This window comes from Vanacampus margaritifer, chromosome 5 (genome assembly GCF_051991255.1).
Source record: "Vanacampus margaritifer isolate UIUO_Vmar chromosome 5, RoL_Vmar_1.0, whole genome shotgun sequence".
NCBI lineage: Eukaryota > Metazoa > Chordata > Actinopteri > Syngnathiformes > Syngnathidae > Vanacampus > Vanacampus margaritifer.
Genome location: NC_135436.1, coordinates 26,008,770 through 26,034,897, shown reverse-complemented (window position 1 = coordinate 26,034,897; position 26,128 = coordinate 26,008,770). Strand labels below are relative to the sequence as shown.

Sequence of the window (26,128 nt, the reverse complement as noted above, 5' to 3'; positions counted from 1 at the left end):
TGCTAATGCACACCTATTCTGTTCTGTCTATACACGCACACGCAGTGGGTTGAGGATGCAAAGTTGGGTATTGGATTGGACCCCCTCCCTCTTTTCCATCCTCCGGTGTGAGCCACACTGAGAGCGTCGCTGGTGTGCCGGCCCCAAAGCGTCAAAGCCACCCCGGGATCGCCTCCACCTCGAGAGCCTCCCGAGTGCAGGCTGCTGTGTTGGTGTGCTCCAGTGGCATCCTCCTGCAGACCATGTGTGAGTGTCTCCGTGGAATATTCCGAGTCACCTGGACACCTTCCTCTGATGCAGGTCAGGATGAATAACTTTCGGTCTGGATCGGCACAAAGTACCAAAGTTTGAGTACCGCCAAAGACGTCATATTGTCTCTTGGGTGATGAGCTATTAACGACAGCGGGTTGCATCAATCAAGCTAAGATGTAAAATGTGACAACAGTTAGTTGACATTGTCACCATTAATCCATGTTCGCACTTCTCTTACTAGTTTGCTGTGTACTAGAAAAAGGCACTTGATATCTGTTGATTTTACTAACAAGTTGTGGCCATGTTTCCAGAATAGTGTTACCTCGTAAAGGGGATACAGTTTTATGAGGTCATTTAAAATTGCGAGTCAACTCAACTAGACATACATTTGTTGAATGGCTTTTGGCTTGATGGCTTGTCTACATTCTTGATTGCAATACGTAACTGTCTACACAGCTAGATGGCGTTAATCCTTAGACTATTTCTCTTTGGGGAAGTAAACCAACATGGCCGCTACAAAACTAAACAACGGTATCCGAGCTGGATCAATGCTTGAACCGCATCCAAGCCCAGATACCCCAAACTTATCGCTGAATAAATGGAAATCCAGACTTTGTGGATCAAAGTCCATGTTTGCTGACACAGTCATGGCAGCCGCCGCATCCCAACACAATCCTGATACCAGACCAACACAAAGCCAGCAACAGCCAAATACTATCCTGATGATATCCTTGGATTTATCCTCTGATGTTATGTTATCATAAAACATCTAGACAACATTCGAACACTATACTGAGGCCATCTCCCCCCAACATCCCCTCAGAATCCCAACATTATGCCCCCAACATCCTAACACTCTCCCAACACCACCTCCCAAAAATTACCACACCAGTACATTGTCCCCTGAACATCTTGGCAAAATCTTAACACTAGGAATGCAATCTCTACAAAATCTTGACAAAATCCCAACACCTTCTCAAAAAATCGTCATAACATCATGATTAAATCCCAAAGTAATTTCCCAAAGATTAACAGAACATCCTGGTAAAATCCCAATATCTCCTCACAAAATCCCTTCATTCAAATAACATCCCAACACAAACTAAACAACATTCCCACAAAATCTTCACAACATCCAGACACTACACTGATAAAACTATTCTTGAATTTATCCTCTGGGGATCAATAAAGGATTAATTATGATAAAACATCTCAATTGTAAGACTTTATTGAGACAATCCCCACAACATCCCATCAAAATCCCCAAGTCATGACATCCTAGCCCGATACCAACACCATCTCAAAAAGCATACCTAACCTAACATTATCCCCAAAGCATCTCGGCTGAATCCTAACACTATACGGATGTCATCTCTTAAACTTCCTGACAAAATTCCATCACCATTTTCACATCCTGTATAAATCCCAAAGCTATCCCCGTCAAATCTCCAGAACATCCAGACAAAATGCCAATATCATCCCAACAAAATCTCAACATCCAAATAAAATCCCAACACAAACTAGATACCTTACCCACAACATCCTGAAAAAAAAACATAATACCATCCCAACAAAATCTCAAAAAATCCCGTCAAAACTGACCAATCTAACACCCACCCCTGAAATCTCCATGTCTACAATATCCAAAACCTCAACCACACCCTTTCAACAGAACTGAACTCTATTCCAACACCAAACTGAAAGCATGCCAACAAATATCTGATACCATCCCGATGTCAACATCCAAATAGTATCCTCACCACAACATCCTCTCAACAAATGTAAGCAGCCTTCTGGAAACACCACAATTCCTACCTGACCAAATTCCAGCATCCACAGCGACAACATCCCAATACTGTATCACCCTAACTACCCTCACAACAACAATCCCAAGGACATTCCAAACCCAGTACGGCTGCAGTATGGTGCGGGATTCGATTCGTAGCTTCTGGATGACTTTACGCTCTCCGTTTCAGATGAAGGGAAGTCTGGGAACACGTCTTGTGTTTTGACATCAATCCACCTCATCACAAAGCAGGAATTTTATGCTGGTTCAATTTGTGCAGTTCGGAGGACTCACTGTTTACCCCACTAATAATACACACACAGACGCACACTAATAATAGAGAGCCGCGTGCGCGCGCACACACACACACACACACACACACACTGTTGCAGCTGCTCGAGCATAGTGAGAGGAAGCTTCACCCTTTCTCCAAATCCTGCTCTTTCTATTTTTGAACCTTTGCTTTAAAAATAATCTCTAAACAACATCCCCCGCCGCCGGGACCGGCATTCTGCGAGCCCATCAGAACTTTCTCTCCGCATTCCTAAAATGACCAGTCTGACAACATTAGCTAAAAAAAAATAATGAAAACCTCTGTTGAAATCAGTGCTAGTTGAGTGAGTAGAAACGCACTCAATCTTCTTACATAGACGCTTCGCCGTGTCTCAAAGTTTGTTATCTTGTTCTCCTTCCCTACTTTATCAGTAACGCAGCCCCCGCCTCCCGCTGACCTAATATGGGGGCATCTTCCTGCCCACTGGCCAATCAGGTAGTTGGCCCCGTCCCTCCCGGAGATGCTGTGGTCCCGTGTCGGGCCCGAGGCTTTCAGTGAGGGGAGCCACGGGCTGGTTGGTGACGAGGGGTGAACGTTATCGACAGAGAGGGGGGGCAATTTTAAGAAATACAACCAACAAGAGTGAGAGACTGAAAGTTTTAAGGCGGGAAGAAGAGAGAGGCTGAGATTGAAGCTCTGAAGGGAGACCCTGAGAAGGTAGGATGTGCCTTCAAGCTTTCTTTAACGCTCTAATTAGTAGCTGGGGAAAAATGTCAGTTTTTTTTTTTGTCCTGTAGTTGTCATGGGAAGTTTTGCAAAAAAGTTGCTTGGCCTGCACAGTGCGGAATGACTGCACATGGCAGAACAATAGCATTGCTGTTTCAACAAACACTTGAGTAGTGTGTGTAACCATGACTTTTAGAGTGTTTTGTAAAAGGGGCTGGCCTAAAGAGTTCATGGAAATACTAAATGCAAACTAACTACCTCATTTCAGTATTTAGACAAGCCACACTGGGTAGGTTTTGCAGATTGTCGGGATAAAACAGCTTTTGTCGAGGTCCGAAAATCAGCGGAAAGTCAGAAAAGTGACGCAGAGCTGTCAGAGGTTCTGGCATGGCATTGACTTCGTTTAGCCTTGGTCTTAGCGTTACACACCAGTGACAGCTGCGGCATGATGGTCATTGGATATGTTTGCCCCCTCCTACACCGTAATGGACCCCCCCCCCCACCTTACCCGCCCCAGCCTGGTATGTCGCAAGGCGAGGGCACAACGATGACACCCAAGATATGTAGTTTGCGTCTGTACTAAAATGTCTTCTTTGTACACCGTCATTGTATTTGTAGGGTTTCCATTGTTTTGTCGCTAGGGTGGTATCCTCAAAAACGTTCCTTCTTTTGGACCCTTACCAGGATTGTCAAGGTGTGAAAGTTTCTGGTTGGGTTTATGCAGCGGTTCATGCTTAACAGATAAACTCGACGTGCCCACATGGCCGTGCATCACAGTGCCTTCCTTGCTCTTCAAATGTTTAGCTCACAACACAAAAGAACAGCTCATAACTGGAAAAACTCACAAGCTGGGGCACTCGTAAGTCAAGGTACCACTGAATTGTACTGTACAAGATCTGCAGAATATCTGAATTTAAAAAAAAATCACATGGTATTTCACGCTCTCAGCCAGCATGCATTCTTCGTCTTCACTGCACTGTAAGTCACTATTAAAGCCATTGTCAGTCTATGGACTTTTTTTTTTTTTCTCCGTACGCAGTATGCATCTTAAGTTGTGGCGGAAGTACTGGAATAGTATTTTGGTGAATTTGATCGAGGTGCAAGCAGACATTTTCCGCGCTCCGGGGCTCAGCATGCTAATCATTACTGTTGCAACACGAGCCACAGCAGGACTGCTGCAACGACACCGCTAGGACAAACTACATGCTAGCTGAAGATGCTACCGTTGGTTTAGACACCTGTTAAGGGTGTCTTTGAAATCCTGGTGGGAAGAAGAAAAGCAAAGGCAGCTGTCTTCAAATGTAGACTGTTGTCCGAAAAATCTATTGTTACTACCGACCCCTGGTCGCAACACGTTTGGAATTTTATTCCTGTCTGGTTGAAGGTGGATCAGATGTGGTGTCATGCTGCTTCTGACATGTGAGACATCTGAAGCCTCCAGCTGGTGTGATGGAGGCCAAGAACTGGACTCTACTTCAGAGTCAGAGCATGGCAGGGTCGTGTACGCAGCTCAACGACATCGCATGAACTCTTTGAGGCTTCAGCGTAAACAAAGACCAAAAGTGACATGATGGATCGCGATGGTGGTTTCCTGGCGTCCTCCTTTGGGCGGTGGTGGTGGTGAGCGGGGTTAATTTTCGAGCAGGAAGTTGGGTCAAGAGTGGATCTGGGGCTTGGGAGGGAGGAAACAAAGTTTGACATCTGATGGAGGGTGAACTTCCCGGCACATGCCAGTGGAGGAAGGGCCTTGTAAACACGCCATTACGCACCATGCGACTCTTAGCATGTATTTACAGGGGCAGCTTGATTTACAAGTTTTTAGTTCTATGTTTTGTCCCTTGGTTGATTTTTTTTCTCTCCATTTTTTGGTTTGTGCAAAAGTCTGAGTTACGAGTGAGCCTCAGATATGACGCTGCTTGAGTCAAATGAGAGCCATGGTAGCCTTTCAGCTGTTGGGACAAACAGCCAAACCCATGAATACAAAATGAAAACACATAAGTGGAGCATTGAGAAGACGCTCAAATGGAATTATTTTGATAAAGGAGTAAATTTAGTTGAGTTTGGCCAGGGCACTAATTGAACTTATGAGTGAATGTTGTACCACTCTGTTGACTAACAAAATAGGCGGGCATCTTTCTAAGAAATTTCACTTTCCTGTTTACATGGAGCCACTTCCTGCGAGATGGTCTGATTTGATTTTTTGGAACACCAGAACGAAAGCTTGCTTTCCGCACTTGATCATGAGGATGACGATTTTGTCAGCACTTATTTTCTTGTCTCATGAGTCAAACGGGAAGTCAGAGGACGTGTTTTGTGTGTCAGTGTTGGGAGATAAAAAAAGTTACAATTAAATTAAATTATTGAATATTTTCCTGGCATCCATACTTTACAAGATTGTCATTTTCTGACGACTTTTAATTTTTACTGCCTACATTTGAAACAAGGTTTCTGTGCTTTTCTATTCCTTACTGTGTCAGAAAGGGCTTATTATTCCATATAATTCAAATTCTGACCTTCCCTCCACTGGCGACCTGTGCATTTTAAAATTTATTTTAAGATTGTATTATTTATTTTTACTGTATATTGTATCTCTAAATCAGGTGTCTGCATCCGACAGGATGATTTTTTCGTGGCCCCCTACTTGACATCAAAGTTGATTGTTAGTGTGGGCCTCCGCCTTTTTTGAAAGCTGCGGTGTTCAAGAATTTAGACGTCATTACTCATCTAAACGAGAGGACCAGGGTCACCAATCTTGGTCACGTTCTGAAGAACCGTTAATGTTCTGAACTGTTACTAAATAAAGATTTTAAAAATCTAATTAGATGTACTTTTTTCTAATACTTGAACCCTATTTGTGGGATAGTTGATGCGGCCCAGACACGCCCAAGCGACCCCCACATAAATTGAGTTTGAGACCCCGGCTGTAAATTGTCTTCGCCTGCCGTACCTTTCTGAGCTTCTCCATCCCCACACGCTTCCTGCCCAGTGCCTCAGATCAGCCGACCAGCTGTTCCTGGAACTTTTTCTGTTGTTGGTGCAACTTCTGCAAAGACCATCAATGACCATTTTTTTTTAAAACTCATCATAAAACCCAAATTACGTACTCTGGAAATCCACTCGGCATAACAATCTGCACCTATTTTTAACATATGTTTGATTCTTGTTTGTGTACAGCAATTTCTTCCAGCGGTGGTGGTTTTTAAAGTGCTTCATAAATTAAGTTCAGTTGAGTTGAGAGTGTGTAGAACCTGACATCCCAGCCCCTCAACATTTTAGGAATGGCTTGGCTCTGCAGACCTACAGCTATTTCATGTGATCACTTTTTCGCTTTGGCTATGTATGTGCGTGTATGTGCGTGTGTGTGTGTGTGTGTGTGTATTTGCGCGTGTGGAATGGCGAGCCCGTTTGGGGTGTGTAGGTGGGTGTCTGGTTTCCAGCGGGTCACAAGATGACATAACTCGCATTCTGTGCCGCTCACTTTAAGATTGAGCGGCCCTCGCTGCAATAAACCCCCGAATAAGTCGGTAGGTGCGTCATCTACTTAAGGCAGATAAACGCCTTCCTTTTCACCCCATCGCAGAAAAATTGCATTGCAAGTTCACAGAGGAAATTGTTCACACACGAGTTAACCGCCAAGTCCATTTGAAATGTGTTGCTAACCAAAACAGCAGCAAAAAAAGCAAGGCGCATGAACAGTCTGAAAGATGATCTTAAGTTTAGAATGTTGTTGTAATCGAGTTCCATCAGTAGTGTTAAAGATGAGATTATGTCTTTAAAGACCATTAGCGCTCCAGGAGACTCTGATGTATGGTGATGAATTTTTTTTTTCTTTTAACACCGCTTTCACAAATCAACTGTTGTTATATACCACCAATATGCTTGAATATGCTTCCATGATGTGTTCTGTTGTTCCCCTTCCAGATTCTGACAGAGAAGACGAGGACAGCCATGTTTACAGCGCCAGCAGAGATCACGCTGTAAGGAAAACGCAGACATCTCAAATGACTAGTTACGACCCCACAACAATTAGAGTTTATTGCTCAGGTCATTTTTTTTCACTTTTTTTTGTAGCAACCTCTGTAGTTTAACTCATTTGCTCCCAAAAACATATAATACGTCCAATTTTCAATATTACCATGCTCCCAAAGACGTATTTATACAAAATACAAAATCGTATAAATACGTTCTATTTGAAATATTTTAAATGTTTGAGGTGTCCCAAAGACATATTTATACGTTTTATGGGCTTTTTTTTATGCTAGAGCATACAGAAGACTTTGATGCAACCTCTGAAATGAAGAGAATGGTTGAAGCAATGGTAGTTATTACAAAAACGGCCAGCAGGTGGCAGCAGAGTATAAGAGATCAACCAGGGCCATGTTGAAAAAGGTTCATTTGGGGACACGTGGGGACAAAAACTCATTTTTTTTAACTTGACTTCCATTTCATAGCAATTTTCCCCACCCACCTAGTAACTCTTTTTTTAATATATATAAAAGTGACTAGCGATTTTTATTTCAAACGTAGAGACCACGGTGAGACTCAAACTAAAATGACGATTACTGAATATAATTTCAGTGCGGGTCAATACAAACATTCTATCATTAACGAAGACAATAAAAAAGATTGAGTGACACACATTGTAAAATATGAGGCCCATCACATTGTTGTTCCTCTGCACAGGTGAAAGATAAGAAGCGGTCTCCCCCCTCCAGCAGTCCCCACACTGGCCCACAACGCAACCCTCACCACAGCACCTCTGCAGAGGAACACGAGAGTCCAGAGAGAGTGGTGAGACGCAAATACAGACTTACTGTAGCCTATTTATCAACATCTCCATACATACATGCACATATGCATACATACAAAAATGTTGGGACAGTGTGGAGTTGCTTCCACAATCAAACACTTTCCATTCTTCTGGAAAGACTTTCTACAATTGAGGAAATATAAAAGTGTCTACAGATAGTTTTGTTGGCTGCTACTGATGAGCCCTGCTGGCACAGCCTCCGCTTAATCACTACACTACTGTGGACCACAATAGTCGGGCCACATAAACAACTTTCATTTGTGCGCAGTCAGCAGAGATGTCAGTGGTCTTTTTCACCAGGGCATCAACAACAAACAATGTGGCTTATTTTTGATGAATTACCATAGAATAGGAGATGAAACTTAGTTAATATGGCATTTTTCCAAATGGTGTACTTTTTTTCAAGTTAAAAGTTAAAGTTACAAGTATATTAGAATAAGTCATATATTTCTGAAAAAAATATTTATTTTTGAAGATAGTTGTATGTTTTCAGAAAAACTCAAAAGGAAAAGTTCATTTTCGCAAAATGTACAATAAAAAAAAAGTTTTACATTTCCAAGAAAAAGTTGTTTATTTGGAATTTTTTTTTTTTAAGTATTTCAAAGGAAAAAAATATATATTTCAAAGAGTCACGTATATTTCAGAAAAAGTACACTTTATTTCCAGGGCAAAAAGTTGCATATTTGTAAAAAAGTAAAGTCGTATATTTTCTGGAGAAAACTTATTTCTGGGAATAAAAATGTTGATAATTCCCAGCAAAATTGTATATTTTTGGAAAATATTAGGATGTATCCAGGAAAAATTGTATTATAGATTAAGTTATATATTTCTGAAAAAGTCTTGTAATGTTTTCCAAAGAATACGAATCTATACACATATTTCCCCAAAAAGTTGTATATTTCCCAAAGAAGTAATACTTTTAGAAAAAAATAGCACATTTCACAAAAAGTCCCAAAAAGTCAAATATTTCTGAAAAATGTCATACATTTCAGAAAAAGTTTATTATTTCAGAATCAAAAGTAGTAGAATTCCAGATTTAAAAAGTTTTATATTTGTTGGGGGGGAAAAAAGTTGTATATTTGTAAAAAAAAAAATCAAATATTTCCTCCCTCCAAAAAGCATTTGTGTTGTGTACAGGAGCAGAAGGAGAAGCTCCATGCAGAGTTGAAAAAGGTGCTGAGTCAGAAGAGAAGTCACCTGAGAGCGTCCACCTGCCTATTGGCCCAACCCGAGATGGACCCGGAACCTTCTAACGAGCAGACAGTAAGTCCCCTTAGCCATCAATCTAACAACGATCCGTATTGAACTACAAACTTTGAAGTCATCTCCTAAAAATACATAAAATGACGTAGACTCAGCACTTTAGAATACTAATGTAGGAAAAAATTACAAACTAGAATTCACACTTATATTCATGCATATGGATAATTTAGAGTCTTCAGTGACGCTAACACATGAAGATATTTTTGGAATGTGAGAAAATAACCTACATAAGCATGGGAAGAAGAGGAGAGATTTGAAACCCGGACCTCACAACTGGGAGGCAGACATGCTAGCCATGAGTTCACGGTGTTGCCCTTAATGATAAAGTCCTGAGAGTGTTGCGTTTGATGCTTTGGCCGACTTTTGCACTTTAATGCTAGCTTTTTAGCATGTTGATTTGTTTTGAATGGTTTCCTTGGGTTATACTGATATGGTGGATCTAAGCTTTAAAAGAAGTACTGCTCATCATTCCATTTCACATACACTTTTAGCTTCATGGACTGTAACACTTGAGACTGAAAAACGTTGCATTTATTTGTGGTTGAGGACCAGACCACGGTTAAAGCTGCCGAGCCTCCGATGGAGATCGTGGTGGAGACGGAGGCAGAGGCTGGAGCTAGTGGCTACAGCGTGACAGGCGGCGGAGAGCGAGGCATCTTCATCAAAGATGTCCTCAAGGACTCGCCGGCCGCAAAACATCTCAGCCTGCAGCAAGGTGCACGCATGCTACACGACTGCTCCCCATTACAGTCAACACTCGCTATTTGCAGTGGTTATGGATCAAGACGTAGTTGAAAAGTAGATACTCCCTAAAACGTTTTTCCAACATTAACAGTTTTAGGAATAAAAAGACCACAAACTTCGAGCCCCAAACAATTTGTCATTTCAAACTCATTTTACATTACTCTTAAAAATAAATGGCTTACAGATTATTTGACTTGGGTGGAAAAAATGGAAAGGAAATGCAAGGATCATGTGTGCGTGTCGCCACTTCTAAACCAGTAAAAATACCACTACTAATAATAGCTAATATTTATTGTCTTCCAATTAGCAAAAAATTGTATACTTCCATAAAAGTTTATCTTTTATTGAGAAGTGATGTTTCTGGGGGAAAAAAATAATTTTCTAAGGGAAAAGTACTCTATATTTCAGTTTTTTTTTCTTTTTAATCAGGGGGGAAAAAAAGTTATAAGTTTCCAGGAAAGGTTGTATGTATATATATATATATATATATATAGTTCTGTACATTCCCAAAGAATGACTTACATTTCTGAAAAAAAGCTAATGTTTTCAAAAAATATATATTCCCCAGAAAAGTGTTATATTTCTGAAAACAAGATGTACATAGTAAAAAAGTTGTGTATTTCCCCCAAAAATTCATATAGCTTATTTAGGAAAAAGTTGTATATTTGCAAGAATTGTCATTTAAAAAAAATAAGTCATATCTCTAAAAAAACAAAACTATTTTCATTAAAACATCTACAACAATATCCAAGAACGGCTTGCAGCCACATTCCAGGAGTCCAAAATTTTTTCTTGCTGACCCCTCCCCTTTTATCCACACCAGGTGACCAGCTCCTAAGTGCCAAGGTCTACTTTGACAACGTGCGCTATGAAGACGCTCTAAAGATTCTCCAGTGCGCCGAACCCTATAAAGTCAGTTTCTTGGTGAAGAGGACGGTCCAAGGGGAGGAGGTCTGCTTGCGCCCCCGCCTGCCCAGCATGGACATCAAAGCTCCCAAAGCCAAGATGGCCAAAATGGTAATTAAAATTTTGAATTTGTCCTCACTTTACTGGGTGTCTAGCTTGTTAAATATGACATTATTATTGGCTAATCAGGGACATGCCATGCATGAATTCTACTTTGAATGAAGGAACTTTTACTAGTTTGACAATATTTTAACTCTAAACAGGACATTTTTTATAAATTTGTAACAAAACAAAAAAAGTACGCCGGGACAAGAAGTAAAAAAAGTGTCAAACATGTCCGGGCAAAAGAGGACATTGTTCATCCTACTGTAGAGTGACTGCACACTACCGACTTCTTATTCTTAAGAAACATATTGCCTTTTGTAAGTCACAGTAAGATTGTCATTGATATGTGATAGTTACAAAAAGATGACCTCTTATGTTTCAGAGCGTAAAGGCCATGAAGCCATTCAAGGCCAAGAAGAAGAGAGGCGGTCGCTTTGGACTGAAGAGACTGAAGGAGAAGCGGCGCGAGGAGCTGGTGATCGAGGGAACACCGCCCCGGCTGGAGATGAGCGATGTGGATGTAGAATTTTGCCTCCCCAAGTTCAAACAAAGGCGGAGCGACCACCTGGAGGCAGAAGGGGGTGCTGCAGTGAAGGCGAAGAGGAAAATCAGGTTGGTCTAAGTGAACTACATAACGTCTTCTAGAATATTGTCCTGAGTCATTTTTCATTGTAGACGCATAGATCTGTGTTCGCTTTAGAGTGCCTCATTGTCATGCCATGGAAAAACCCCACAATGACCGGCTCGCATATATTCCAGCCAGCTGGGGGCTTTATGCATCTATACAAAGTATTTTCATAGCTCAAACATGTAGATTGGTTATGTGTAGTCAAAAGTAAGATGCTAGACGAGTAGCATCCATTTTTCCAGGTCGTAGTAGATGTGTGATTGACAGCTGAAAGTTGCAGAGCATGGTTTCAGTGTCAGAGGAAACACCCACAGTGTCTGAGAGCGGAGACAATGGCTTGATTTTTCATTATTTTCCAAGCCTCATCTGTTTTGTTCTTTTAACAATCCTCTCTGTGGTGTGTCAAATTTAGAAGACATTTACTTTGACTTCACAGGGACTTGAAGTGTAATTATTTAATAGTATAGTAATAATTTTAGAAATGTGAGTAAAATAGCTTTTTTTCAACATGGCCCTACTTGATCTCTTTTGCTCTGCTGCCACCTGCTGGCCGTTTGTGTAATAAGGATTTTTGTTCTCTCTATTTTCAGTGGCAGCTTTCATCCTAACACAAATGTATTCACAGGTTTCCTCGGATGAAGATAAAAGGTCAGAGTGGAGGAAAAGAGGACAGCGGAGGACTGGACGCGAAGGTGAAGGTCTCCCCGGCTGAGATTCACGGAGCCAAGGTGAAAGTCAAAGGAAAAAGCCCCAAGTTTGGAATCAACTTTCCCAAGAGTAAGGATGACAAGTCCGCTTCCATAGAACTGAAGAAGCCGGAGGTAAACATTCCGTCGCCATCTTTGGAGTTCAGTTTGCCTGCTGGGAAAGGTGTAGATGTGGAGCTGGGGGGCGCATCATTGAATTCCCCGAATGTGGAGTTTGCCCTCCCCTCCACCAAAGCTGACGTATCTTTACCCGCTGAGAAGGGAAAGGTGGAAATCAAAGCTCCGAAAATTGAAGTAAGGGAAGGTGATGCCGAAGTTACAATGGGAAAAATTGACATCGAAACAGGGAAAGGTGATGGAAAACTGCGAATGCCAAAGTTGAAATTTCCCAAAATGAGACTGTCACGTCATTTGGATGAGATTGGTGATGACAAGATTAAGGTCAAACCAGGAGAAATCAGCGTTCCAACTGTGGAAATAAAAGGAGGAAGTGGTATAGTTCTCCCAGAAGGACATGCCAAAGGAGACATCTCAGGAAACGTTCCATCGCTTCAAATGCCTTCTGTTGACATCTCTTTACCCAAAATTAAAGGAACATCAGACATGGACGTAAAGACGGTTAAGAAGCCTGAAATGGACTTCTCTATGCCAGACGTGGACCTCCATGTTAGGAGACTTCCTGACGAGGTGGAGGGCACTTTTAAAGGACCAGAAAAGTCCATGCCCGCACTTGATATCTCTTTACCAAAGATGAGATCATCTGATCTGAATGTTGATGGTGCAGAAAGTGTAGGGAAATTCCATCTTCCTTCTGCTGAGGTAGGAGTAGACATGAGCCATTACATTGGTGGAGAGGGGAAGTTCACCCTACCTAATTTTAATGAATCCCAATCACAAAAAGTTAATCTGAAAGGACCAGATATTCAAGGAGAATTCAAGCTGCCCAGTGTGGACCTGACATTTCCCAAAGGCAAAGATGTGGACCTCGAAATGGAAATGCCAGACAGTGATGTCACACTTCCCAAGGGAAAACTTGAAGGTGGCATTACGTTTGAAGGCCCTGATGTCAAAGGAGGAAAGTTGAAAATGCCAGCATTAGATGTTTCTTTAACAAAAGTCCATCTTCCAGAGGGTGGACGTAAACTAAAAGGTCCACAATTCAAAGGAAAGATGGAAACTCTAGATGTCGATGTGTCACTTCCCAAAGGAAAATTTGAAGGTGGCATTGAGCTTGAAGGCCCTGATGTCAAAGGAGGAAAGTTCAAAACACCAACATTGGATGTTTCTTTACCAAAATTCAATCTTCCAGAGGGTGGTGTCAAACTGCAAGGTCCAGAACTTAAAGAAGGAAAGATTGAAGTTCCAGACATTGATGTTTCAATTCCCAAAGTTGAGGGAGATTTTGACATTGAAGGCCCTAAAATAAGAGGAGGAAAGTTTACAATGCCAACGTTGGATGTTTCATTGCCAAAAATGAATCTTCCAGAGGGTGGTGTCAAAATAAAAGGCCCTGAACTCAAGGGAAAGAAGATGGAAATGCCAGACGTCGATGTCTCACTTCCAAAAGGAAATTTTGAAGGTGGCATTGAGCTTGAAGGACCTGATGTCAAAGGTGGAAAGTTCAAAATGCCAACATTAGATGTTTCTTTACCGAAAGTCAATCTTCCAGAGGGTGGTGTTAATATACAAGGTCCAGAACTCAAGGGAAAGAAGATTGAAATGCCAGACATCGATGTTTCACTTCCTAAAGGAAAATTTGAAGGTGGCATTGAGCTTGAAGGCCCTGATGTCAAAGGAGGAAAGTTCAAAACACCGACATTGGACGTTTCTTTACCAAAAGTCCATCTTCCAGAGGGTGGAGGTAAACTAAAAGGTCCACAGTTCAAAGGAAAGATGGTAACACCAGATGTCGATGTCTCACTTCCCAAAGGAAAATTTGAAGGTGGTGTTGAGCTTGAAGGCCCTGATGTCAAAGGGGGGAAGTTCAAAATGCCAACATTGGATGTTTCTTTACCAAAAGTCAATCTTCCAGAGGGTGGTGTCAGACTGAAAGGTCCAGAGCTTAAGGGAGGGAAGATGGAAATGCCAGATATCGATGTCTCACTTCCTAAAGGAAAATTTAAAGGTGGCGTTGAGATTGAAGGCCCTGATGTCAAAGGTAGAAAGTTCAAAATGCCAACATTAGATGTTTCTTTACCAAAAGTCCATCTTCCAGAGGGTGGTGTCAAACTGAAAGGTCCACAGTTCAAAGGAAAGATGGTAACTCCAGACGTCGATGTTTCAATTCCTGAAGGAAAATTTGAAGGTGGCGTTGAGCTTGAAGGCCCTGATGTCAAAGGAGGAAAGTTCAAAATGCCCACATTAGATGTTTCTTTACCAAAAGTCAATCTTCCAGAGGGTGGAGTTAATATACAAGGTCCAGAACTCAAGGGAAAGAAGATTGAAATGCCAGACATCGATGTTTCACTTCCTAAAGGAAGATTTGAAGGTGACATTCAGGTTAAGGGCCCCGATGTTAAAGGAGGAAAGTTCAAAATGCCAACATTAGATGTTTCTTTACCAAAGGTCAATCTTCCAGAGGGTGGTGTCAAACTGAAAGGTCCAGAACTCAAGGGAGGGAAGATGGAAATGCCAGACATCGATGTCTCACTTCCTGAAGGAAAATTTGAAGGTGGCGTTGAGATTGAAGGCCCTGATGTCAAAGGTAGAAAGTTCAAAATGCCAATATTAGATGTTTCTTTACCAAAAGTCCATCTTCCAGAGGGTGGAGGTAAACTAAAAGGTCCACAGTTCAAAGGAAAGATGGTAACTCCAGACGTCGATGTCTCACTTCCCAAAGGAAGATTTGAAGGTGGCATTGAGCTTGAAGGCCCTGATGTCAAAGGGGGGAAGTTCAAAATGCCAACATTGGATGTTTCTTTTCCAAAAGTCAATCTTCCAGAGGGTGGTGTCAGACTGAAAGGTCCAGAGCTTAAGGGAGGGAAGATGGAAATGCCAGACATTGATGTCTCACTTCCTAAAGGAAAATTTGAAGGTGGGGTTGAGCTTGAAGGCCCTGATGTCAAAGGAGGAAAGTTCAAAATGCCCACATTAGATATTTCTTTACCGAAAGTCAATCTTCCAGAGGGTGGTGTTAATATACAAGGTCCAGAACTCAAGGGAAAGAAGATTGAAATGCCAGACATCGATGTTTCACTTCCTAAAGGAAGATTTGAAGGTGACATTGAGGTTAAGGGCCCTGATGTTAAAGGAGGAAAGTTCAAAATGCCAACATTAGATGTTTCTTTACCAAAGGTCAATCTTCCAGAGGGTGGAGGTAAACTAAAAGGTCCACAGTTCAAAGGAAAGATGGTAACTCCAGACGTCGATGTCTCACTTCCGAAAGGAAATCTTGAAGGTGGCATTGAGCTTGAAGGCCCTGATGTTAAAGGAGGAAAGTTCAAAATGCCAACATTAGATGTTTCTTTACCAAAGGTCAATCTTCCAGAGGGTGGTGTCAGACTGAAAGGTCCAGAGCTTAAGGGAGGGAAGATGGAAATGCCAGACATTGATGTCTCACTTCCTAAAGGAAAATTTGAAGGTGGGGTTGAGCTTGAAGGCCCTGATGTCAAAGGAGGAAAGTTCAAAATGCCCATATTAGATGTTTCTTTACCGAAAGTCAATCTTCCAGAGGGTGGTGTTAATATACAAGGTCCAGAACTCAAGGGAAAGAAGATTGAAATGCCAGACATCGATGTTTCACTTCCTAAAGGAAGATTTGAAGGTGACATTGAGGTTAAGGGCCCTGATGTTAAAGGAGGAAAGTTCAAAATGCCAACATTAGATGTTTCTTTACCAAAGGTCAATCTTCCAGAGGGTGGAGGTAAACTAAAAGGTCCACAGTTCAAAGGAAAGATGGTAACTCCAGACGTCGATGTCTCACTTCCGAAAGGAAATCTTGAAGGTGGCATTGAGCTTGAAGGCCCTGATGTTAAAGGAGGAAAGTTCAAAATGCCAACATTAGATGTTTCTTTACCAAAGGTCAATCTTCCAGAGGGTGATGTCAAACTGAAAGGTCCAGAACTCAAGGGAGGGAAGATGGAAATGCCAGACATTGATGTCTCACTTCCTAAAGGAAAATTTGAAGGTGGGGTTGAGATTGAAGGCCCTGATGTCAAAGGTAGAAAGTTCAAAATGCCAACATTAGATGTTTCTTTCCCAAAAGTCCATCTTCCAGAGGGTGGAGGTAAACTAAAAGGTCCACAGTTCAAAGGAAAGATGGTAACTCCAGACGTCGATGTCTCACTTCCGAAAGGAAATCTTGAAGGTGGCATTGAGCTTGAAGGCCCTGATGTTAAAGGAGGAAAGTTCAAAATGCCCACATTAGATGTTTCTTTACCAAAAGTCAATCTTCCAGAAGGTGGTGGTAAACTAAGAGGTCCACAATTCAAAGGAAAGATGGAAACCCCAGATGTCGATGTCTCACTTCCAAAAGGAAATTTTGAAGGTGGCGTTGAGCTTGAAGGCCCTGAAGTCAAAGGAGGAAAGTTCAAAATGCCAACATTAGATGTTTCTTTACCAAAAGTCAATCTTCCAGAGGGTGGTGGTAAACTAAGAGGTCCACAATTCAAAGGAAAGATGGAAACTCCAGACGTTGATGTCTCTCTTCCAAAAGTTGAAGGAGAATTTGACATTGAAGGCCCTGATATCAAAGGAGGAAAGTTCAAAATGCCATCATTGGATGTTTCTTTACCAAAAGTCAAACTTCCAGAGGGTGGTGTGAAACTAAAAGGTCCAGAACTTGAGGGACGAAAGATTGAAATGCCAGACTTAGATATTTCCTTCCCTAAAGGAAAAGCCGAAGGAAAAATAGGAATTGAAGGACATGCTGGCAAGGGAGGAAAGTTTCACATGCCCTCTGTTGATCTTTCTCTTCCTAAAATGAAAACAAAAGGTCCAGAGATTAATATTGAAGGTCCTGAATTTAAAGGTGGAAAAGTCCCCATCCCAACTGCAGATGTGTCTGTTCCCAAAGTTGAAAGTGACCTGGATCTTGAAGGCCCTGATTTCAAAGGAGAAAAGCTTAAAATGCCTACTTTTGATGTATCTTTACCCAAAGTCAGTCTTCCAGAGGGTGGTGTTAAAGTAAAAGGTCCAGATCTCGAGAGAGGAAAGATTGAAATTCCAGACATTGATGTCTCACTTCCCAAAGTTGAGGGAGATTTTGACATTGAAGGCCCTAAAATTAGAGGAGGAAAGTTAAAAATGCCAACGTTGGATGTTTCACTGCCAAAAATGAATCTTCCAGAGGGTGGTGTCAAAATAAAAGGCCCTGAACTCAAGGGAAAGAAGATCGAAATGCCAGACATCGATGTTTCACTTCCTAAAGGAAAATTTGAAGGTGACATTGAGGTTAAAGGCCCTGATGTCAAAGGTGGAAAGTTCAAAATGCCAACATTGGATGTTTCTTTACCAAAAGTCAATCTTCCAGAGGCTGGAGTTAATATACAAGGTCCAGAACTCAAGGGAAAGAAGATTGAAATGCCAGACATCGATGTTTCACTTCCTAAAGGAAGATTTGAAGGTGGCGTTGAAGTTAAGGGCCCTGATGTTAAAGGAGGAAAGTTCAAAATGCCAACATTAGATGTTTCTTTACCAAAGGTTAATCTTCCAGAGGGTGGTGTCAAACTGAAAGGTCCAGAACTCAAGGGAGGGAAGATGGAAATGCCAGACATCGATGTCTCACTTCCTAAAGGAAAATTTGAAGGTGGCGTTGAGCTTGAAGGCCCTGAAGTCAAAGGAGGAAAGTTCAAAATGCCCACATTAGATGTTTCTTTACCAAAAGTCAATCTTCCAGAGGGTGGTGGTAAACTAAGAGGTCCACAATTCAAAGGAAAGATGGAAACTCCAGACGTTGATGTCTCTCTTCCAAAAGTTGAAGGAGAATTTGACACTGAAGGCCCTGATGTCAAAGGAGGAAAGTTCAAAATGCCATCATTGGATGTTTCTTTACCAAAAGTTAAACTTCCAGAGGGTGGTGTCAAACTGAAAGGTCCAAAACTCAGAGGAACGATGGGAATTGCAGACAATGATGTCTCACTTCCAAAAGTTGAAGGAGATTTTGACATTGAAGGCCCTGATGTCAAAGAAGGAAAGTTCAAAATGCCAACATTAGATGTTTCTTTACCAAAAGTCCATCTTCCAGAGGGTGGTGGTAAACTAAAAGGTCCACAATTCAAAGGAAAGATGGAAACTCCAGATGTCGATGTGTCACTTCCCAAAGGAAATTTTGATGGTGGCATTGAGCTTGAAGGCCCTGATGTCAAAGGAGGAAAGTTTAAAATGCCAACAATTGATGTTTCTTTACCAAAAGTCAATCTCCCAGAGGGTGGTGTTAAAATAAAAGGCCCAGGGTTTAGTGGGGGTAAAATTGACATGCCAGACTTAGATATGTCACTCCCTAAAGGAAAAGCAGAAGGAGAAATAGGAATTGAAGGGCGTGGTGGTAAAGGAGGAAAGTTTCATATGCCTTCTGTTGATATTTCTGTTCCCAAAATGAAAACAAAATGTCCAGAGATAAATATTGAAGGCCCTGATGTTAAAAGTGCACAAGTTACCAAGCCAACGGTTGACCTTTCTCTTCCAAAAGTTGAAGGAGACCTAGACCTTGAAGGCCCTAATGTCAAAAGAGGAAAGTTCAAAACACCAACATTTGATGTTTCTTTACCAAAAGTCAATCTTCCACAGAGTGGTATAAAACTAAAAGGTCCAGACCTAAGGGGAGGGAAGATGGAAATTCCAGACATTGATGTTTCACTTCCAAAAGTTGAGGAAGAGTTTGAAATTGAAAGCCCTGAAGTCAAAGGAGGAAAGTTCAAAATGCCAACGTTGGATGTTTCTTTACCAAAAGTCAATCTTCCAGAAGGTGGTCTTAGAATAAAAGGTCAAGATCTAAAGGGAGGTCAGGTGGAAATTCCAAACATCGATGTATCAATTCCTAAAGGAAAAGTTGAGGGTGGTGTTGGTCTTCAAGACCCTGATGTCAAGGGAGGAAAATTTAAAATGCCTAGAGTTGATGTATCTTTGCCAAAAGTCAAGCTTCCAGAGGGTGGTGTCAAATTAAAAGCCTCAGAGTTCAGTGGAGGGAATATTGAAATGCCAGACTTAGATATGTCATTGCCTCAAGGAAAAGCAGAAGGAGAAATAGGGATTGAAGGTAATCTTGGTAAAGGGGGAAAGTTTCACATGCCCTCTGTTGATATATCTCTTCCTAAAATGAAACCAAAAGGTCCAGAAATCAATATTGAAGGTGCTGATGTTAAATATCGTGGAAATGTCACCATGCCAACTGTTGATGTTTCTCTTCCCAAAGTTGAAGGAAACCTGGATATTGAAGGTCCTGAGGTCAAAGGAGGAAAGTTCAAAATACCAACATTTGAGGTTTCCGTACCAAAGGTCAGACTTCCACAGGGTGATATCAAAATTAAAGGTCCAGAAATTAAGGAAGGAAACATAGTAATACCAGATGTCGATGTCTCACTTCCCAAAGTTGAGGGAGATGTTGACATTGAAGGCCCTGACATCAAAGGAAGGAAGTTGAAAATGCCGACATTGGATGTTTCTTTACCAAAAGTCAAACTTCCAGAGGGTGATGTTAAAATAAAAGGTCAAGACCTTGGTGGACAAAAGATTGATATGCCAGGCATCAATGTCTCACTTCCCAAAGTAGAAGCAGGAGAAAAAAGATTTGAAGGGCATGTTGACAAAGGAGGAGGAAAGTTCCATATGCCTTCTGTGGATATTTCTCTTCCTAAAATGAAACCAAAAGGTCCAGAAATAGATATTGAAGGTCCTGACATTAAAGTTGGAAAAGTCACAATTCCAACAGTTGATATTTCCCTTCCTAAAATTAAATCTCCAGCTGTAGATGTCAGTTTGGAGGGTTGTGACGTAAAAGGTGGAGAAGTCGCCATCCCAGCACTGGCTGGAATGACAGAAGAAGGCGCAAGTTCAGGTTCTCTTAAACGTGGCACAGTCAAACTTCCTACTGTTGACATTTCAGCTCCGAAGGTGGATCTTGACTTTGGCCTCACCAAACCAAAAGGTGATGATGTGGAAGTGGCGCTCCTGAAAGGAGAGGGAAGCCGGCCTTCTTCTGGAGGAAGTTTTGATTTGCCCAATGTTTCTCTCAAAGTCCCCAGTTTTACACTTCCCAGGTTTGGTGGAAAGTCCAAGAGTGGGCAGTTGGAGGTGTCAGGACAAAGCTCTGAGGGTGACATTTCTCTCAGGGCGCCATCTGTGGAGTTGGGCTTGGACAGCAAAGTCAAGGGCAAAAAAGCGAAAGTCAAAAAGCCCTCTTTTGGAATATCCAAAACAGATACAGATGTCTGTGTGTCTTGTCCTGAATTAGATGTCAATTTAAAAAGTGCAGACATTGGCATTCCTAAACCAGATACCAGTGTTGATGTGGAAGGGAAAGGTCGCTTCCATGCACCCGATGTCACTATCAAACTCCCAAAGTTCTCCATGCCAGGATTTGTTTCAAAAGATGGTGATTTGGGAAAGCCAAGTAGTGACTTTGAAGCCAAGACCAAGGCAAAGATGCCCTCAGTTGAGCTATCACTTCCAGCCACTAAATCACCAGAAATGGAAGTTCTTCTCCCAAAAGCAGAGGTGGACGTATCAGAGTGTGACATCCGAACCTATGAGGGAGACCTAAAAATTCCCAAAAAGCCTGTTATTGACGTGACTGTCCCCAAAGTAGACCTGTTCGTGACACTTCCAAAAATAAAACTCGACTCCAGTTATGAGAGAGAAGGGACGAAATTCAAGATGCCTGATGTGGACTTATCCCTACCAAAGGGAAAAGTCAGAAGCATGCCAAAAGGCAAATCCGCAAACATTGAACCACCAGAAGTTGAACTCAAAATGCAGTCAATAGACGTGTCCCTTCCCAAGGCACCAGAAACGGACTTTAAGACAGTATATGCCGACACTGGCATTCCAGAAGTGACAATGCCAAAGACAGACATATCCATCCCAAAAGACAAAGGTGATTTGCATTTAAAAGGAGAGCATACGGGTCTGAAACTGAAGTTGCCAAAACTGGATATCACAGGTCCAAAAGGAGACCTGGAGCTGGACTTGCGACTTCAAAAAGGAGACACCAAGGTGGAAGTACCTGATGTAGAAACCAACAGCAAAATCAAAGGGCCCAAAGTGAAGGGAACAAAGTTCAACATTGGAATGCCCAAAAAAAAATACGGTGGTGGTGTCAAAGCTGAGCACGACATTGAGATTACTCATCCAGGGGTCTCTGGTCTGACATCCACAAATCACAACGGACACAAAGAGGGAAATATTAACATTCAAATGCCAGGTGTTACGTTAACAAGTGCAAGTGTGAAAAGCAAACAAGGTTCAGCAGAATGTGGCCTTCCATCATCATCGAGTGCAATCCCCAGGATTCCAGACATAGACTTTGATATTGGCGCGGCACAGGATGAAGAAGAGGACAAATTAGGCAAGAAGATAAAAATACCCAAGTTTGGTGTCCCGCTACCCTCCTTGTCCTCCCCAGAAGGGAGAAGGGAGATCTGTGGACCAGAGATCAAATACGAGGGCCCCAAAGTAAAGAAAGCCGTTTTTGTTTTAGTAAATCCACCTCAACCAGATGACGTGACTTTAAATACAGGTGATGCCAAGGTGAAGATTCCCAAGTTTCAAACAAAGTCCATAGAGACATCTGTTAGCACACCTGGAATGTCAGCGTGTGCCAGCCCATTAAGGTCAACTGACGTCACATTCAAGACAGAAGGTCCAAGTTCAAGGTTGCACTTTGAAGAACACTCAAGTCCTCACAAGGGCTTCAAATATGAAGAAATGGCATCTCGTGGAAAAGTCAAACTTCCAAATGTGGAATTCACTTCCCCTTATGGAAAGAAAGCTGCGGGTGACGCCAACTTGGAAATGGCAACCAGATTGGGCAAACCTTTATGGTCAGGGGAAACTCCTACAGGGCTACAGATAAAACCCAGCAAGGTTTCATTTGAAGGTTTCGTTGAGGACTCCTCAAAGGAAGTTGTCTCACACCACTCCAGGACGGAAAGGCTGGATCGGGAAAGTTCAGGATCACCAGCTGCCTTTACCATGGAATTCAGCTCGACAAAGGTCCAAACCTGGAGCGAGGGAGACACCAGAGGAGAGCCCCAGGGGATAGAGACTCCCCCCTGGTTCAAGGTCCCCAAGTTCACCCTGAAGCCTCACTCCACAGGTAGGCCTGGTTTCTCACCTTGAAAGCCGTTATTTTCATGACTTTTTTTTTGTTTGTTAAATAGTACTTAAACCGCAAACAACTAATCTAGGTATTTGATGTTTGTGTATACAGTAGATACTGTACTTAAAGAGAAAACAATACGTGTACAATCTTCCCTCTCCACTAGAATTGTGCAGTAAACACATAACCTCTCACATACAAAAAAAGTCTTACAAAAATGTCTTAGATGTCAAAAATGGTGTATGGAGTTTTAGTCAACTTTCGGATGATTTAGACCTTCTCTGTGTGTAGATAAGCAACGAATGAAAAGAGGTCATGTTTTTAATGAGTATCTCCACTGGCATCTCTTCAGACCATACCGCCTCCATTCACTTTGTTTAGATAAGCCAAGACAAGATGCTGAACATCGTCACTTTGTTTTAACTCATTTTCTCCCGAAAAACGTATAAATACGTTCTATTTTAAATATTACCATGCTCCGTATTTATACTTTAAAATATATATATATATATGCTAGAGCATACAGAAGCCTTTGACGCAGCCTCTGAACTGAAGAGAATGGTTGAAGCAACGGTAGTTATTGCAAAAATATTTGTGAATAATGATGAAACCTAGCTATATTCTAATGCTAATTGCCGCAAAACGGAAACAGATAGAAATTTACTTTTTTTTTTACCTGATGAAAGAAGAGACTGTAATCTTTAGTTTGGTAGGTTCCATGTTTTTACAGCAATAGAACACAATATTCTGACCTTCTAAAATCAGTCAAAATCCAGTAAAACAGCAGGGAGCGAAGGGGGTTGCTTCAGTGAAAATGGCTGGAAGTGAATGAGTTAATAACCATAGTGCCAGGGAATAAATGCATGTGACATACAGAGACTAACGGTGAGTTGCTTAACTTGGGGTACAGTACATGCCCAACCAAAAATAAAGAGCCCTTTGCACAATCCTCACACGTTTCGGTTCATATTTTCAAAAATTAAATCTTCGCTAAATCACAAGGCATTTATTTCTACGTGGGATGTAGTTGGATCAGTTTGAAATCATATTGAAGCGTTAAGTGGTTATAGTTTGGGGTATATTTAAGGGCTAACTATTAATGTAAGCAATTGGTTAAAAATACTAAGGGGCCATCCATGACACATGAATTTTCACTCTTTGCCCCGACGGCTTGGTCCCTAACACCAGTGAATAGCATAGATGGACTTAGATTTGTGATGTTTTGTCTCTTTTATTAACTATCTATCCCATCTTGTTTCATCTCTCTGCTACAAAGACTAACCTTCCCTTCTGTCTTACACGCTTCTCCTGCTGTTTTCCCTCCTCGCCGCCTGTCCTTTTTGGCCTGGCCTCCTGCCTGGCAGGCTTCCTCCAGATCACGCCGGAAGGCTCTCCTCGGGCACAGCGACGGGGAGAACTGGGAGGCGAGGCCAACGTGTCGGGATCCTTCTGCCAGCACTCTTCTGACGTCACCACGAGGGAAGTTTCCTCCCCGGGGGGAGGAGGCTCAGTTACAATGGTGACCAAGACCGCCAGGACGACGCGGCACTCCACAGCAGCCGGGACCTCAGAGGGTGAATCGGTGGTAATCACTCACCCGCCGTCAGACCTCTGAGGAGCCAGGCACGCCTGCAAAATGAAAAGTTGGGTTACAGACATGCCCCAATGTACGAACAAAATATGCTACAGAAGGTTGTTCGTATTTTAAATTGTTTGTGAATTGTTGCCATTTTTCTATTTTCGCTATGCATTATTTAGCGCCTGTTCTCTCTTGCACACCTATGTTCGTTGAATACCTAGTCACTACAGTCTCCTCCCCTCATACCAGAACATACACTTTAAAGATACTGAATGTAGAAAATTAAATTACGAATCACTACTGCCACCTGTTGACGAAAAATGACACAATGCGCAAACGACGTCACATCCGCAGACAGAGGGCTGGAAATTCGAACCCGAATCCAGTCTTAAAACTATTGGCCAGAGGCTTGCAGGAGTACCCATTGTGAACAACTAAGCTGTTAATCTACTACTGTAATTAGAAGATGTTTCAGTCATAAATGGTCAAATAAAACAGACAGCTTTAAAATGATTTTGTTTTTTTTTACTAACATGGAGGTTTTCCCATGTCCGAATGCGAGTAGAATGTTCATAGGTAGGGGAGTGTCTGCATTCATGTGATGAATATGCAACCAAGCAGCATTATTAGCAGAGTAATATATATTTACATTTTAATTTTTAATTGTTACATATTTTTTGTTACTGCATCTCCAAGTGTGTTAGTGTATTTTGAGGTATTTTCAAGATTTTACACGCTATGTCAAAGGGGATTTATTGTGAAGCAATTTCATTGTAGTTTTAGTTATATTTGACAGTAACTGCCAGAGGACGATGTACATACAAGTTTGTCCCTTGTGGAGGCAGTTTATTCTTATTACCATACTGTACTCCCCGAGAGTAGCAATGGTAAAGTTTTTGTCACTTTGGTTTGTGTGTCTTTGAGGATTCTTTGAGATGGTGACACATTTTGTATTTTTAGCATGTCAGTCATGCTGTAAAATATTTTGTGTGTGTGTGGAGAATACCTGTATACATCTGGCATTGGTCAACCATTTAGACCAAAATGCTGCTGTTCTAGTTCTTCTTTTTTTTGTTTCCATACATCTTGAATTAGGAATACCTTGCTAAATTTGACTTATTCTTCTCATATATACTACTATATGGACACAGTTTGTGTGGAATAAGCAGTATAGAATACAAATGAATGGTCGGTCGTCCATATAATTAATATACACCTCACCTTCATATTTACAATGTTAATAGTGTGTGTTTTTTTAGTACAAATTACTGTTTTTTAAGAGATTAGATTCTGTAATAATAGAAAACTGATGGAAAAATATGACAGCACTACAGCCCATCATCACATTTCTTATGAGAGACATTTCAGAATGTATATGCATTTATATTTTTGACTTTGGTTGCTGTGCCTGTTTTGCAGGTGAAATTTTACATTTATTTTACAATTTTCAAATGCTGGATAAAGTGTATAAGTCAATACACACTGAGATGTTTGTGTAGAAACGATGACTTTCCTGGTTTGAACGTGTATGTATTTGTTAAGTGCTACAGTAAATGTGTTATCACACAACTGCATTTGAGAGATTGTTGGTGAAGATATTAAATAAATAAAATAATATATTTACACATCATGTATATTTCCATGACAGTATAATAAGCTGCTGCACAAATCATTTGTGATTCAACACAAAAATGAAATAACTATTTAACTAGTTATCAGATGCCGTGGCTCAACAGAATTCTTCTGGCACTTGTTACTAGGCAGAATTTAAAGTACCCAACCAATCAAATGTACCCCAAAAGAAACATATCACGACTGAATCAAAATGGACACCATTTATTTGCATATGTGATGTCATTAATACAATGTATTTAAAACAATAAACTCACAAGGTTGTGCTAGTTGCGGCTCCTTGAAAGTGCTACGTAATTAAAGATGACTTGACTTTCTGCTAGGTTGTGAAAAAGTTTGTCCAACGATTATTAGCATTAGCACATTTAGCAAAGAAATAGCAACACATTGTCACAAACTCATCTTACACAAGTATTCCAGAACACACACCGTTTGCTAACAACACATAAATGGAATGATAG

General features: G+C 41.4%; 1 protein-coding gene and 1 long non-coding RNA gene across 5 annotated transcripts in view; one reads left to right on the top strand and one right to left on the bottom strand.

Moving 5' to 3' along the window:
* The first annotated feature begins 63 nt into the window (after nt 1-63).
* Nucleotides 64-25,665, top strand: prx (periaxin). 3 transcript variants are annotated; one of them, XM_077566785.1, is made up of 9 exons: nt 64-300; nt 6,960-7,015; nt 7,722-7,829; nt 8,986-9,111; nt 9,658-9,826; nt 10,679-10,872; nt 11,249-11,478; nt 12,120-22,453; nt 23,821-25,665. In XM_077566785.1, the coding sequence occupies exons 1-9, from the start codon at nt 243-245 to the stop codon at nt 24,069-24,071; spliced, it is 11,526 nt and encodes a 3,841-aa protein (XP_077422911.1). In that variant the 5' UTR covers nt 64-242; the 3' UTR covers nt 24,072-25,665. The 3 variants fall into 3 exon arrangements, with proteins under 3 accessions (XP_077422911.1, XP_077422912.1, XP_077422913.1); XM_077566786.1 differs by having other exon boundaries at nt 23,733-23,878; XM_077566787.1 differs by lacking the exon at nt 64-300 and adding an exon at nt 2,944-3,029.
* The window catches only part of LOC144052585 (uncharacterized), a 31,383-nt gene continuing 11,991 nt past the window's right edge, over nt 6,737-26,128 (bottom strand). For both annotated transcript variants that reach the window (XR_013294250.1, XR_013294249.1), the window contains 2 exons: nt 23,739-24,085; nt 6,737-7,013 (listed from right to left, as the gene is read on the bottom strand). This is a non-coding gene — a long non-coding RNA (uncharacterized LOC144052585). The remainder of the gene's footprint in view (nt 7,014-23,738; nt 24,086-26,128) is intronic.